The sequence below is a fragment of the Balaenoptera borealis genome (assembly GCF_965194805.1).
Source record: "Balaenoptera borealis genome assembly, chromosome: 5".
Classification (NCBI taxonomy): Eukaryota; Metazoa; Chordata; class Mammalia; order Artiodactyla; family Balaenopteridae; genus Balaenoptera; species Balaenoptera borealis.
The window spans coordinates 143,904,997-143,921,864 of NC_138862.1; the positions used below are offsets into that span (position 1 = coordinate 143,904,997).

The following is a 16,868-nucleotide window of genomic DNA, read 5'->3' on the forward strand; positions in this document are numbered from 1 at the left end:
GTCTTCCACATCTGGGAGTGCAGATGTGAGCTGCCTTGCTGGAGAGACTCCGTTTTCCCTTGTTTGCCACCACCGGCCTCTTGCCCCCTCTCAGTCCACATCGACTTTTCATCATCACTGTCACCACACAGGAATCGGCACTTCTGCACCATCAGAGATCTGAGTGGATTGGAGAATGACTTAAATGTTTTTGGAAGTAGTTTTAAAGAGTGGCTTTAGAATTACTGTGAAAATCTGCATGGCTTTTGCAAAAGTTCCTGACTTGCCAATGACTCATTTTCACAGGCGTATCGATTTGAAACCCAGGTTCAACCACCCATCTCTGTTTATGACTTGAGTCCTGGTCTTAGGGTAAGAAACGATGAAGAAGCTCCGTTTGGGAAGTAAGTTACTTTCCCATTCCAGATAAATGAATACATCTAGCTTTTATGACAACATATAATTTTTAATCCCTTATGACATTGCCACACTATTATTAACATAATAGGCCTCCTCAAATTCTTTTCCAGAACAAGATGCGCAATCATCACATAAAAATAAATGAAATAATATACGTAGCAGTGTTGTAAGCAAAAAAAGTATTGGCCACACAAGAAATGCAAATCTGAATGTGCAGAAGCCAGTTCAGGACATAGATACTATGTAGCAAAGCTGTCTTTAATGAAGGATTCTTTTTTTTTTTTTTAGAGATTTTTTTGGTGTGGACCATTTTTAAAGTCTTTATTGAATTGGTTACGATATTGTTTCTGTTTTATGTTTTGCTGTTTTGGCCGTGGGGCATGTGCGATCTTAGCTCCCCGACCAGGGATTGAACCCACACCCCCTGCTTTGGAAGGTGCAGTCTTAACAACTGGACTACCAGGAAAGTCCCTAATGAAGGATTCTTAATGTCCTTGCAGGAATAATTCACTCCTCAAAAGCGTGAACTTTTTATCCTGAGCATAAATACTCAGAGTCACCCTGCTGCAGGGGGTGTGCGTAAATGTGTCAAGTGGCTAAGACACAGGGCTTAGCTGTGCTGTTTCTGAGGATGGGCCCGTGGAACTGGATGATTTGTTACACAGATATGTACTGGGCTCTGTTCTGGTTATCTACTGCTGTGTAACAAACTCCCCCAAAACTTAGTGGCTGAAAACAACAAATTTTCACTATCTCTCAGAGTTCTGTGGATTGATGGGCTCAGCTGGGTGGTTCTCACTTGGGGTCCCTAATGAAATGGCAGCAGAGTCTGGTGTCACCTGCAGGCTTTCTTACTCACATTTCTGGTGCCTGGGCTGGTTGGGAGTCTCTCCAAATGGCTGGCTTGAGCTTCCTCACAGCTTGGTGGTCTCAAGGTAGTTGGACTTTTTTTTTACATGGCAGTTGGCTGCCCTCAGAGAGACCAGATGGCGTCCCTCTCCAAGATAACCAGTGCGGAACTGCAAGCCTTCTTATAACTCAGCCTTAGAAGTCACTCTGCCCAAATCCATTGCTTCAAGGAATCACAGCCCAGCCCAGCCTCAAGGGAAGAGAGGAATAGACTCCACCTCTCCATGGGAGAGAATGGGCCGTGAAGACAGGGAGGAAAGAATTTATTGGCAGTCACCTTGGCGAAAAGATACCACACGTTTCGACCACATTGCATAGTGTGGTGGTTAAGAGCGTGGATCCTGGAGCTGGGCTGTGTCCATCACCACTGCTTACCAGCTGGGGGATTGAGGGTAAATCTCCTTAACTTCTTTGTCTCTGCTTGTAAAATGGAGATATGAACCACATCTACCTACATAGGTTGGTTGACATAGGGAGTTAATATCTGGAAAGCACTTACACTGGTACCTGTCACTTGGCCAGGGCCATCCAAGTGTCTCCTAACTTAACTGTTAGTGGCTGCCATCAACAAAGTGTGTTAGAACCTGCTTGTTAACAACAATGAAGGTAATTGTTGGAGGGCAGGTGGATTATGGGTAAGCTTTTTCTTTCCAAAAATTTCCTTTAAGGTTGTTGTTATACCGTCTTCATGAAACAAAACAAACCAAACCAAACAAAAAACTAGCCCATTATAATGGTGATGTTGAGGCGTGAAGATGATGATAGCACTATATCTCCTTGTTCAGATGAGGAGTGCCCTCACCTACCCGGGAGATACAAACAGACCCACAGAATATCCGATGCTGGGACTGAGTGTGGTCCTCATAAAGCTTCACGTCATAAACTAAGAGCTGGGTCAGTCTCTGAGACGGCCAAACGCCAGCCGGTGGTGGGATGGGTAGTCCATCTGGGAACTTGGGACAACAGACCTGAGTTGGCCTTTGGGCCTGGCCCAGCCACTTTCTGGCATTGTGATCTTCGGGCGAGACACTGAAGGCTTGGTTTGTGTACCTATAAAATGGGGATAGTGATTCCAGCCTACCTACCCCAAAGCGTTGTGAAGTCCAAAGAAGAAACAGAAGGAAGGACTTTCACGATGGTTAGTTTTTATAAAAACATCAAACATTGATATTCCAAGGGTCTGGAAAGGCCTGTTTTTCTTTACACTCCCCTCCCCCATCCCTTCTCCCCGTTCCCATTGTCCTCCCGGACACGAGATAATTTATTTTAAACTCAACATTTTGACTTCTATTGGCAGAAAAATATGTTTGAGATATGAGTCACTTCATTCTAGGGGTGATTCTAAAGGGGATATTTTGGAGTGAGTTTAGGGGACTAGGTATGTATATAAATGGGCATCTGAAGGAAGAAATAGGTATAAAAAGGGAATGCTAGCAGGTAAAGAATTTTGCTAATTAGTTGATCCAGGGCTGCCCTTACAGCCAAAGCAGAGATAAGTGCATTAGAATTCAGTGACTCGCAGGCAGGAGAAGGGCAGACAGACCTGGGTTTATAGCCCGGCTCTGCGCTCTGCTCCAGCCAATAAGATGCAGCGAGGACACCAGCATCCCGGATTCTGAGGACCAAACGGAGCGCGCAGAGGTGGAAGCGGAAGCGGAAGGGGCGGGGCCTTACCAGGAACTTCCGCTTCTGCTTCCAGTGGCTGCCTTGGGCGTTGGTGGCCACGTGGGCCTCGGTGACGGTCTTGATGAGCTCCCACTCCTGGTCGGTGGGCTCGGGCTTGTGACCGATGGATCTCTGCAGCTCCTCCCGCCGCCTCTTCTCCCGGTTCTCCTCGATCAGCTTCCTCTTGGCCAGACGCTTGCTGTCGTCCAGGACCACTGGGGGCGGGGAGGGACACAGAACAGATACTCCCCAGACACCTGGCAGACCCGCGGGGGCTCGGGCCGGTGCATAGCCGGCTCAGGGGGCCTGCGGGGGTCACCCTGGGCCATTTCTCCCTTGGCAGCAAACTGCTGTGGACGAGCCATCTTCCACCACTAGCCCCAGCACCAAACTCCCGATGCCTAGCCAGCTTTCTAGAACAAAGATGGGGGCGGGGCGGGGGGATGGGGGCTGGACACTGGGCATCTCAGCCCCACAGAGGGGGAGCCCCTAGATAAGAATGAACCAGAGACAGGTAAAGCCCATCCTACCTATAGGTTCACAGGTGTGTCTGTCTAGCCAATCATCTGAATTCACTCTTAGGGTTTCTGTTCCTTCCCTCCACCCCCAAATGGCTCTTACTAAGAAGAACTTCAGGTTCAAAAAGTTCTTGAGCAGTAAACAGAGGCTGGCGATCCCTTCCTCAAAGGAAAAAGGAGTCTAACTCTTCATTCGTTTCCTGAAGGCTGGTTAGAGTGTGGCGGGGCCTAGCTCAGGCCTCACAGGCACTCACTTTGCGTTTCTCTCTACCTGGTCAACCATCAAAGGTGATTAAAGAGCCCAGGCTTTGGAATCTAGAAAGACTCGGGTTTGAATCCCGATACTACCACATTCTAGCTGTGTGACCTTTGGCAGGTTACCGGAGCTCTCTGAGCTTTCATTTCTTCCCATATAAAATCCCATCAAGGGACTTCCCTGGCGGTCTAGTGGTTAAGACTTCTCTTTCCAATGCAGGGGTTGTGGGTTCCATCCCTGGTTGGGGAGCTAAGATCCCACATGCCTCGTGGCCAAAAATCCAAAACATAAAACAGAAGCAATATTGTAACAAATTCAATAAAGACTTTAAAAGTGATCTACATCAAAAAAAATCTTTTAAAAAATTGGATCAATAATACCTACTTTGCAGGGTATCAATGTGATAATGCACTACACGTGCTCAGGAAGTAGAGCCATGACTTTTATCATTTATGCAAAAGGGAAATAAGAAAGGCAGGTAACAAGAAACCTATATTTCTGTGGTTAATTTCCAAAATGAAACCATTTCACCAGACTCTCAGTAGCTCTCAGTGGCACGGAAAGACTCAGGTTTCGTACTACAGAGTCGTAGGGTTTTACCACTGGAGGGTCCTCAGCTCTTATCTAGTGCAACTCCCTCTTTCACAGAGGAGGAAGGAGATCATGACTTCCTTAGAGTCACACAGCAAGTTCATGGCAGAGCCAAGGCAAGACCCAGGACCACTGACTGTGGTCCTACAATATCACTGTCCTAGGGCCATTTCTTGAGGAAGCTGCGACCTGGTAGGGAAAGAAAAAAAGCAAACGTAGCAGAGGAAGAGAACCAGAGGTGCCTGGCAAATCCAGAAACAGAAGAATGAAACCCCGATCGTGGAGATGTGATTGGCTCATCAGAGTCAGGGGAGCACTTAGACATGTGGGCAGGATGGGTGAGCCCTGTGAAGTCATCATGATTCACTCCTTAAGGGAGACGAGGAATGGGCTACACTCATAACCTCACTCCCCAAATGCTTCCCTGGTGCCAGGGATTGTGGCATTGGATGTGCGTTATCTAATTTGTTCCTGAAAACCACCTGTGGGGCTGGCGATAACTTCACACAAGGAAACCGGAAGTTAAGTCCGATGGGCACACAGCTAGTAAGTGGCAGGCCTGGGACTCCAACAGCTTTTCTGATTATAAAACCTGGGCTCTTGTAATGCTTCACAAGCAAGCAAGGTGCACTCAAATTTCCACCCAGTGTAGATCAACACTGAGTTTTTAAACTTCATCAACATTCATATCTTTAACTTCTTAATAAATCAGTGCAATGGACGTTCAACAGGTCACTCATTTCCATAGAACCTTAGCAGGCATTTTGTTGGCAACCGCTAAAAGCCTTTCAAAGATCAAGACAAAGATCTCAGCCAGAGGTGAAGGATTAAACCAGGGTTTCCAGCCTCATGCCCAGACACAACCCTACTTTTTTTTTTTTTTTTTTTTTAAAAAGATTCCTCTTTCTGTCTTCTTTAATGGGCAAACCAGGACGTCCCAGAGATTTTTTGTTGTCGTTCTAGCTGAGAGGACCCTGTATATCACATAAATGTAGCTGTGACTATTTCCTCTTCACAAGGAAAAATCCTCATTGCGTTCTTTTTGCTTTCCTTTTTTCTTTTCTTTCTTTTACTTTAAACTGAAAGTTGGACTCCTTCATTGATGTGCAAAAAAATTTATGCCAGTGGAAACCAGAAACCCTGATGCCTGGCAAAAGGGAGGTCACATGTTGTGAATGACACGATTCTTATCTCATAATTAGATTAATTAAAGTGACTGGTGTAAATCCCTTGCACAGTGTGGGGAGAAGAGACCCCAACGGCTAATCTCACCACCATATGCTGTGGCACTTTGAAAACTGGCTAGGATGACTTCAGCTTGGAATGTTTTTATGGCTAAAAATATAACAAAAAAACCAACTGCAGAATGAGTCATGCAATAGCACTCAAGTTCACATTCTTTAGAAATTTCTGAACACGATGTTTTCTACCAGTGCCCTGACTCCAAAAATGTCCACAAAATAAATTCCTGCCTCTGCTTTTGAAAAAATATTAGTCCTTGTGGTTCTCACCGCATGAATGTTGTGTGGAAAATTACACCTTATCGAGGTGGAAGGACAAGACCTCTCATCTGTAACCTCTGTGCAGACAGAGTCCTGCAAGCATGTTGGGAACAATTTAACCTCTGTCCCTCACCCATCACCTGGATGTCTTCGGAGTCAGGAGTTGATGGGGAGGGGAGGGTGGAAACCGCCCAGCCATGGCTGGGAGTGAGGGTCCCTGAGAATGCTGGGTGCTCTCCCTCTGTCCACCTGGGTTCCTGCTTTCTTTCCTGCCTGGTTGATTTCCTTGAGCCAACCTTTTCCCCAGTCAACACTCCTTGAATATGAAGCAAAGGAAGAAGGCTACTTACAATCTGTTGCCATGCCAACGTAGATGCATTTTTTAAAGCGACATTCCTGGCACTGATTTCTTGTAACTTTGTCTATGACACATTTTCCTTCATATTTACAGGAATAGGATGGATGGAGATTTTTCTGAATGGTTCTTCTAAAGAAACCCTACATGAAAAAGAAAGACCCAAGACAACCATTTCATATTTTCTAGAAATAAGTGACTCCAGCATTTTGTATCTTCCTGACTGTGATGGACGGTTTTAGACCTTACCTCTGTACGGGCCTATAAGCTCTACCTATTCAAATATAGGGCAGTTGGCCCAAAGTGAATCTAATTAATTCTAAATCTGAGGGAGATGTCAGAGGCTACGGAGTCTCTTCTTATCTTGTTTGGCATTTACTCAAGGCTAACGGGAAAATCTCATGTTCGCATTTACGTTTTCTAAACGATGAGTCATATAAATAAATTATATTATTTCATGCCATAATTGTGTTGCTACATGAAGCTCTGAAGAGGTTTGCTACACTTTATACTGGAGAAATAAGAGCTGGATACTCGTGATGCTTTATTAATTAATTATTAATTAATTAATTAAATCATTTAGTATTTAAAGGGATGCATTAATTGCCTTTAGAGATTTAGTTTAATTCTGGTTTTCGACTCTTGAGATGGCCATGACCAGCTCAGATAGCCCTTGAAACAACAGTCCTTGGGGAGGAGAAAATTCCAAGTTCTTTACCAAATTTTTCCCATAGCTCATGGCACTGGAGTTTTCCTTCCCTAGCACCCTTTTTCTCCAATATCTGTAGACATGCGCCCTAAAGTTCAATGTTTCTTCTTCTCTCAAGGCATGGGAGAGGGCCACCTGAGAATACAATGCAGTTCCAGGCTTTGGTGACTTACATAACATCCTCAAGGCTGTGTCATATGAGAACATTTCTGGACATGATACTCAAGTCTGGCAGGAATTTAGAACGGCAGAAAGCACGTATTGTGAGGGGCGCGTTGCAAAGTGCTGCAGACAAGTGCCATGGCTTCTGTCTCTCCCACAACCTTCTGAGGTCAGTATTCTTAATGTCTCCACCGTGGGGATTAAAAAACTAAGCTTTAGACAGGTTAAATCACTTGCCCCAAATCACATGGCAAGTACATGCTGGAACTCGGCCTGGAACCCAGGAGTTGGCTTACATGATATAGATTGAGTCCAATTTTACCGTATTATTTAAATGTTTTAGATGAACATATTATAAACAGTCCCGTCTCACCCGCCCCTCAAAATAACCACATCGTTTTATGGTTTAGTGGAATAGCAAGGCACAACAAATTTTGAAGGATGTTGTCCACTAAACCTTAAAGGGACCTCCAACTTTGTTGCATAAATTGGACGGAAATGCCAGTTCATCTAGGCTAACCCAAATGGTAATTATCCCGTTTAACTTGCCCTGGCTTTATGTACTTATACCACTTGCATATTCCTCACTCAGACACCGGAGCTCTTCCTTGTAATGAAGAGGTCCAAGGTAGGATTTTCTACTGGGCATAGCAGAATAAAATGGAAAAATGACAGTAGTAACTGAAGCTCATGGACTTGGTTTCGGGGCATGTTTGCAAACCCCTGATATCACTATTGCTCAATTCCTAACAGAAGAACTGTCATGTTGTATTTGGCTTTGCATCCTTAAACACTGAGTCTATTAGTTTGAATGACATCGATGAACTGTCCTAAGATTCCCGAAAGCACACACGGGGCAGCTGCTGACATGTGTCTCCCGGGTGTTCAAGGTGGGCGGTCCTGCCAAAGCTGGGATGTCAGGGCCTGCACAGAACGAAAAACAAGCTGCCCCCGCTCCTCCACCCCATCCCCCTCCCTCCAATCCCCCCTTCAAGGGTTACACTTGCTTGAAAGACAGAAGAAACTCAGAGATTCTGGCAAGGAGACATATGTCACAGACAGGGAGGAGGGGGGACTGGCTGGCATCCTCTTTCTGGAGGACGCAAAGCGACCTAAGTCCGGGGCCTCCAGTGAGCATGTCGGCTGCTGCTCTGAAGATGGGAAATCGTTACTGTGGAGTTGGGAGACCCTTTCTCCCCCATCTGCTCACGCTGGCTTGTGTTCTGGGTGGCGGAAGCCTACTGGGGAGTAAGCCAACAGGAAGGTGGGAACAGGTGATACACCAGATGCAGAGGTAACGTCCATTTCTCCAAAAAAGGCTACTCTGAGCTTTTACAAGGAATGAATGGAATAACTTATACTTGGCTTATTTGGAAAAAATGTTGAGGTCGCAGGCTTCGCTATTCATAGTGCCATCTTTTCTGTGGCTTATCTTGCTGACGCTTCTCGGACACTTCATGGACCAGATCCCTTTTAAGATGTTGGCCTTCGCTAAGCAATGCTAAAAGCATATTTTCCCACATGAAGGGACCACTTTATTTGAGTAAATGTTAAAGATGGTAGGTCCCTTAATTTTAAAAAGGGACAAAAATTAATTTTTGGATGTGAACTTGGATAGAAAATACTTAACAGAATCTACTTATAAAAAGCTCTTTTTAGCAGTGAGCTGACAAAAGAGATGTCCCAGGGACTGAATAAGAACATATCTTTCATTGATGATTTGTGGGTGAGTGGAGGTTTTGCTTTATAAATCGACATCAGACTCGTTTCTCTGCATTTTGAGAAGAACTGGATCCATTCCTTAGTGGTCCAAAATGATGCACTAATCAGTGCTACAAGGAACTGTCACCCTCCCAGTTCAATATTTGGGCAACTGTTAAAAAAGCTTAGAGTCTTTCTTTAAAAAGTGATTTACTAGGGGCAGTATCAACATCCTTTCTACAAAAGATGCATGAAAACTGGCCCATCACAACAGACGAAACATCTCCAAAAGATTTCCACTGTCTTCAGGGCAGAAACAGGCAAAAAGGATTCTCCCTCTATACACTACCAGTTTGGGGTAGAAATACTTGCAAATTACAGGCTTGAGTAAACAAGATGTGAAGCGCAACTTTTTTCATCTTTGGCCATTTTTCAAAACTGTGTTTCATTTGACCACCTCTTTTGTCTTTTTCCAAGACACTCTGTCCTTACATTAAATGATCTGTGTAACCGCCCTAGGAAGGCTTTCTGATTTTATGATTGGGGCTATCCTGGAAACAGGATTCTGATCCAAGACAAAGGCACCAGGGCTGAGAAATCTAGCTTTCTGCTACATGATTGATTCTTTTAAGTAAACCTCAGTTGAATCAGGCCCCAAACATCCTGTGATCTTGGGAGAAGAGGGTAGTGGTTTTCTTGATCATCATGAAGACATACGTGAGTCAGAGACATGTATTAATAGATTAATGGGCTTGGTTCTCCTTTGTTTAAGTCAATCGCTAACGATCATTAAGTCCTATGTAAGGCACATTTGGTCTTTAGAGTCACTTTGGGAGTTGAGTAATAAATGGAATTGTCATTACAGTCTCCCCCAGAATTCAAAATTTGTCATTAAAAACTGATTTGAGAGAATCTCAACGCTGCATAATCAGGTAGGTAAAAGCCTTATGAATTGGGGCTAATTTAGAAAAAAGACCCATTTGAATTAGTGAGCTTTTGGAATGAGAGAAAGTATCTAAACTCATGCAGCTTTATTACTTTCAAAGCAAGCCCATAGAATTGGGCTTTCAAGAGACAGTCTGCAAGTTTCCCAGTTAATAAACAGCTGCAACTTATTTGTAATTAACTCCATTAAACTCCTTAAGACATTACTTCCACAGATGTAATAACAACCTTTAGCTCAGTCTTTGTTAAAAGGTAACAAATTCTAGATCAAAGGGGCCTGGATGAATAAGAACATATTACATCACATTCCAAAATAACAGTCTTGCCTTGAGATCTTAAAAATGACCTCTTTTCAATGGATAGATCATCTCAACACATCAGTAGGCTACATGTTTCCTAATTTTGTGCACAAAAAGTAGGGAGTTTGCATGGAAAATCTTCCACCAGGGAAATGAGACAGGTTAGTATGAAACCGAGCTAACTGTTGATTTTGGTGGTTTAGGGTCAAAGGTTAGGAGAAAAGAGAGTAGTAGGAGGGAGGAAAGGAGAGGAGGGGTGAGGTGGGTGACGGAGGGGGAAAGATGGACTTGTTTTATAAGCATTAATACGATTTTTGCTCTAGGGTTCATATCTTCTGATAATTTAGTTTAAAATATAGAAGGTAAATAAAACATTCAACAAAAAATTAAAGCCTTTCTCTGACTTACTACCTCCTTTATAAAACATTAGCTGAAAGCACTGGGTTCAGCTTTGTTTACCTTTACAGTGGACTTTATTTTCTAGGCTAGGCTGTTGGACCAAAATGTGTTTGCCAGAAACTCATCTTCACTTTGTTAACAAAAATGTAAGTAGGCAAATTCAGGTTCACCTTCGGGAGGTAAACTGACTGTTGATCACTGGTGTCTTCTTGTCAAGTGTCTCCTGAAGATGGGTCTGGAGAGCGTGTAATTAGCTGATGGACGACCAGAATTTACTTATTGCAGGCTGTGCCCTAAGCCAGTTTGGATAATTTCAGAATATAATTGAACCTAAGTAGCCTCAAAGATATTCCCTAATGGAACCCTTAAAAGTGAGCAAATTCTCTCAGATTCACACTGGCAAATAGCTTGTGGTTGGAGTGAACTCTGTCTCCTTAAACAGTGGAGATAAAACAGGAGGAGAAATGGTTATTTCTTGGGGTGATAGCATGTTATGAAATATCTATGCATTTTTAAACTCAAAGGGAGGCTTTTATTAACTTCTTTTCATTTTATCAATTTTCTCCCCGTCTAAAACACCAGACCTCACACTGTCACAAAACTTCATCCAGTTATTTTTGATTTGGAGGGAAAAAAAAAATTCAGTTCTTGAATACGCCCCCCAAAATGAAGAGGATGAACACAGGCCATGAATGTCGGGATTTGGCTCTAACGGGAACTTAAAGTTCAGGGTGCATTCTGGAGGACCTCCTGGAGGGGGCAGGATCGGGGCTCACTGGCCCCAAGGGCAGTTACCTTGCAGCCTTCACACGTGATGCAGCGGTAGTGGTAGCCGGTGGCTTTGTCACCACACACGACACACAGCTCGTCCTTGTCTAAGTAACTGGGGATGTAGCCTGTGAAGAAGGAAAGGAGAAGCGTGTGAGAAAACAATAGCATGTGAAAGACACACACCATAGCCCGGAGGAGGACCAGGAGAGGAGAGGAGGGAGGTGGATGAGGAGGCAAGGCCGACTTGTTTGGTACATTTTAATACAATTTTTGCTTTACAGTTTACATCTTGTGATCACTTAGTTTTAAATATACAAGGTAAGGGAAACATTGAACAAGAAAACATTTTAAAAAGTGACCTAGGGCTTCCCTGGTGGCGCGGTGGTTGAGAGTCTGCCTGCCGATGCAGGGGACACGGGTTCGAGCCCTGGTCCGGGAAGATCCCACATGCCGCGGAGCAACTAAGCCTGTGTGCCACAACTACTGAGCCTGCGCGACTGGAGCCTGTGCTCCGCAACAAGAGAGGCCGCGATAGTGAGAGGCCCGCGCACCGCGATGAAGAGTGGCCCCCGCCCGCCGCAACTGGAGAAAGCCCTCGCACAGAAACGAAGACCCAACACAGCCAAAAATAAATTAATAAATAAAATAATAAATTTATTAAAAAAAAAAAGTGACCTAATACACTTTCTCAGTATCTTATATTTCCCTAGGACCTCAGTTCACATTTACAGAGTTAACATTAGGCCCGGGATTTCTGAATGCCTTAGAAACAGGTGTGCTCACTCTTGCTGTGGAGATGAGAACAGGCCCGGAGGCTCTTGTAGCCAATGGATGTGGAAGAGAGGCCGGGATTTTTTAAAAAATTTATTTATAAGTGGATTTATCATTTTTGTCATACATAACATTATGGGTAATTATTAAAAAGAAAATATAAGATCTTTCAAGAGAAACCTGTTCTTTGCTCCTGAAAGGATTTGTACCCGTTTTCACACCCCAATCACTAACTTAGATTACTGAACTGGGGAAACAGTTTCTTTTCTTCTTCCTAACACTGTAATACAATAGATTCCTGATTAAACCTTAGAATCACCCTGTTTAAAATGATTGAATCTTAGAATCAACTGTTGAAAAATACTGAATCTGAGAGACCAATCCCCAGAGAATCTTATTTCAATGGCTTTAGGGTGTGGAAACATAGGCATTGAATTTCCTAAAAGCTCTCTGGGTGATTCTAATGTACATCTAGAATTGAGAATCCCTGGGCCTGGGCTTATATGGAGAGATCCAGAGAGGCTGGGATTTGAGACACCTGGGGTGCTCTGGATAACACAGCCTCTTTCGAAAGGCTTATTTCTGAGCTTGTTCTTAGGGGACTTGATCCACTTTGGAACCAAGGCAGCATGCAATAAATTCAGAAAACTTTATAGCTGGAAAGGTCCTGGGAGAGCAGGTAGTTTTGAGGTGAACAGGCCTTCAGAGGTTTGGCCTTCCTCAGGCTCACACTAGAAATTAACAGCAGAGACTAAAATCCAGATCTCCTGACTTCCAGCCCTCCAGTATAAGTTACATTGGTCTTTTTCTAAAAATAGACAGTTAACTTCAGGTAGAATGAATAAGGCCATCTAAAAAAACAGATTCTTCAAACTTGTGATATTACGATAGCATCAACCAAACAACACTGGCAGTTCCTCAAAAGGTTAAACACAAAGTGACATATGACCCAGCAATTCCACTCTGAGGTAATATACCCAAGAGAACTGAAAACATGTATCCATACAAAAACTCATACATGAAGGTTCAAAGCAGCATTATTCATAAAATTCAAAATGTAGAAACGACTGAAATGTCCATCAAATCATGAATGGATAAACAAAATGTGGTATATTTGTACAATGGAGTATTATTCAGCCAGGAAAAGGAAAGAAGTACTGTTACATGGTACAACAAGGATGAACCTTGAAAACATGCAGTGAAAGAAGCTAGATACTTCCATTTGTGTGAAATATCTAGAATAGGCACATTCCTAGAGACAGAAATTAGATTAGTGGTTGCCAAGGCCTGGAGGGAGGGGAGAATGGGGGATGACCACCAAAGGGTACAAAGTTTCTTTTCAAGGTAATGAAAATGTTCTGGAATTTCATAGTGTTGAAGGTTGTATACAACTCTGTGAATATATTGAAAACCACTGAGTGAAAAACCATTGCTTTGAATGAACATATTTTGTACACTTTAAATGTGTGAATCTTATAGTATGTGAAATATGTCTCCATAAAGCTCTTAATAAAAAACAAAGAAACGAGGAGATAAAAGAGGATGGTTCCGTTCGATCAACATATATATGGGGGTGCTATATGCCAGGCAACAACATGCCAAGGATCTAAAGATGACTAAGTCTTAATTCTTGGGGCAGCTCTCAGTGTTTTGGGGGAAACAGACAATAACAGATCATCTGCATATAATGAGGTCAGTACTGGGACAGGGCAGTGTCCAAATCACAAGGGGGAAAGTCTTTGAGATGCCTTCCCGCCCACCCCCAGCCCGAGTCCAGGTTGGGCGCTCCCATTCCTCCCCAGGGGCAGCCCTTTTCTTATCTGCATCTTAACAACCTGTGAACTTTTTCCTCCCTTTAGACCATGATCTCTGGTTCACTGCAGGCTTTACAGTTCCTGCTAGACGGCAGGGATCGTATCGTTCACGCTGAAACCCCAGTGTTTGGCACCTGCTTCCTCTGACGGATAGAATCACGGTTTCTCAAGATCGCTGCTGTCAGCCAGTGGTGAAGAGCGCAAAGGAAGAGGCTTATATCTGGACCGTGCAGACGGGCAGGTTGAAGTCTGGAGGTGTGCCTGAGAAGGCTCAGGATCTCGGCAAGGGTTTCTGAGAGAGCTGGCAATGCAGACACAGGAGCCCAAACTTCCAGCCTCGTGAAAACTGCCTTAGAAAGTTTGAACTTTGGTTAAAAAAAACAAAACAAAAAAAAACAACAACCAAAATTCCACTCAGATTAACACTAAGACATCCAGATTCAAGCTCATCTAAGACTTAGTGATCTGGGGACACGCATGCTCACCAGTCAACTAGATTCGGTCTCGCTTTCTTTGATGGCTCTCATCACTGGGTTTACTAGAGTGACACGGGGCTAAGGACAGCTTAAGGGAGATGCCATGCTCCCACAACAGAGAAATGAAAATCACTACGTCCAGGCCAGTTTGGTTGAGGTGCCATCACCAAAAGGGGAGATTTGAAGTCTGAATTTTATACACCTTGCTCAGCTTGCTTGTCTACGTTGGTCTATAAAAACCACTATTCATTACACTCAAAGAGAGTCTTTGCTTGCTGGTTAGGTCTCCTCTTTACGTGATCAAAAAACCCCAAATCCCAAGCTGGTATGCCACTATCTGCTAGGTAACAGATGGCGCTCAAATTTAAGGAGAAATACTAATAAAATCTACAGGAAAACTCACGAGGCATTGATTTATTCCAAATACAGTTCTGGGAATAAAGAAATCCATAAAAAGAAACAACATAAAAATTCCAAAAGGGCTATGTGTCTAGAGAACCAACTAGTTATCAAGCGTGTAGAATTGGGGGGAGAGTCATAGTGAAAATGGTCAGAAATACTCTGGACCTAACTAACATCTTCCAGTGGTCAGTCTTTAGGAATCAAAAACAACGTGTATATGAGTTCCTTATAAAGTCCAGAGTTTTTAAATAAAAAATTACACGAGTAATACAATTCATTGTAGAAAAACTGAGAGACATAAATTAGCAAAAAACAGACTAACCTATCAACTTTCTACCACAGAGATAACCACTGTAGCATTTTGGTTTCTACATCGTAGATTAGTATGTTTGACTGTGTGTGCACATGTGCTCATGTGTGCATTGAAACACATACTCATAAAACACAAAGTAACTTTTATTTTTAATTTATTTTTTAATTAAAAACTTTTTTTATTTTTTGGCTGTGCCACGTGGCCTGTGGTATCTTAGTTCCCCCACCAGGGATCGAACCCGTGCCCCCTGATTTGGCAGTGCGGAGTCTTAACCACTGGACCACCAGGGAAGTCCCACAGAGTAACTTAAATAACAAAGTAATCCAATGATTAAAGCATGCACCTCCTGTTAAAGGCAGATGGAATATACATATCCATGTTGTCAGGAAACTACATTTTTTTTTTTTTTAAATTATTAGCACCTTTAATTATTATTTATTTATTTATTTCGCTGTGTTGGGTCTTCGTTTCTGCGCGAGGGCTTCCTCTAGTTGTGGCAAGCGGGGGCCACTCTTCATCGCGGTGCGCCGACCTCTCACTATCGTGGCCTCTCTTGTTGCGGAGCACAGACTCCAGACACGCAGGCTCAGTAGTTGTGGCTCACGGGCCCAGTTGCTCCGCGGCATGTGGGATCTTCCCAGACCAGGGCTCGAACCCATGTCCCCTGCATTAGCAGGCAGACTCTCAACCACTGTGCCACCAGGGAAGCCCTACATTTTTTTAAATTAAATTTTCTTATTGAAGTATAGTTGCTGTACAATATTATATAAATTACAGGGGTACAATATAGTGATTCACAATTTTTAAAGGTTATACTCCATTTATAGTTATAAAATATTGGCTATATTCCCCATGTTGTACAGTATATCCCTGTAACTTGTTTTATACCTAATCGTTTGTTCCTCTTACTCCCTGACCTCCATCATGCCCCTACCTCTTCCCTCTCCCCACTGGTAACCACTAGTTTGTTCTCTGTATCTGTGAGTCTGCTTCTTTTTTGTTATATTCACTACTTTGTTGTATTTTTTGGATTCCACAGGTAAGTGATCTCATACAATTTTTGTCTTTCTCTGTCTGACTTATTTCACTTAGCATAATGCCCTCCAAGTCCATCCATGTTGTTACAAATGGCAAATTTTCATTCTTTTTTACGGCTGAGTAGTAATCCATTGTATATATATACCACATCTTCTTTACCCATTCATCTGTTGATGGACACTTAAGTTGCTTCCATGTCTTGGCTATTGTAAATAGTGCTACTATGAACATTGTGGTGCATGTATCTTTTCGAATTAGTGTTTTTGTTTTATTCTGGATATATACCTAGGAGTGGAATTGCTGGGTCATATGGTAGCTCTCTTTTTAGTTTTTTAAAGGGATCTCCATACTGTTCTCCATAATGGTTGTACCAATTTACATTCCTACCAGCAGTGTAGAAAGGTTCCCTTTTCTCTACATCCTCACCAACATTTGTTATTTGTGTTCTTTTTCATGATGGGCATTCTGACAGGTGTGAGGTGATATCTCATTGTGGTTTTGATTTGCATTTCCCCGATGATTAGTGATGTTGAGCATCTTTTCACGTGCCTGTTCACCATCTGCATAGGAAAGCTGCATCTTGATCTCTTAACACCTAGAGGTTATGTACAGTTGAGCAGAGTAAAGACTTTTGAGTTCTTGGTATCAGGTGCAGATGGCAGAGAGAAGGGAGAGAGAACTGCAGGTCTTTTCCTTCTAATCTCATGTTTGGGAACAAGCTGTACTGCAACTGGACACTGTGTTGCTTGAGGGACATGCCTTGGGAGGGCCGGAGAATAGCCATCAGAGTTAGGAAGAAGCAGGACCCTTGCCGTCTCTCTCCCTACCTCACCACTACCAGCCTGCTTTACTCTTTGGTGTTGGCAGTAGGAC

The 16,868-nt window shown here is 43.2% G+C and overlaps 1 protein-coding gene and 1 long non-coding RNA gene across 12 annotated transcripts in view; one reads left to right on the forward strand and one right to left on the reverse strand.

Moving 5' to 3' along the window:
• Positions 1 to 16,868, forward strand: part of LOC309629151 — a 147,355-nt gene that overhangs the window by 56,224 nt on the left and 74,263 nt on the right. The gene's annotated exons all lie outside the window — the stretch shown is intronic.
• The window catches only part of THRB (thyroid hormone receptor beta), a 384,719-nt gene that overhangs the window by 15,452 nt on the left and 352,399 nt on the right, over positions 1 to 16,868 (reverse strand). For all 11 annotated transcript variants that reach the window (XM_082392783.1, XM_082392785.1, XM_082392786.1 and 8 more), the window contains 3 exons: positions 11,206 to 11,306; positions 6,191 to 6,338; positions 2,983 to 3,188 (listed from right to left, as the gene is read on the reverse strand). In XM_082392783.1, the coding sequence (XP_082248909.1) occupies positions 2,983 to 3,188; positions 6,191 to 6,338; positions 11,206 to 11,306 (455 nt within the window). The remainder of the gene's footprint in view (positions 1 to 2,982; positions 3,189 to 6,190; positions 6,339 to 11,205; positions 11,307 to 16,868) is intronic.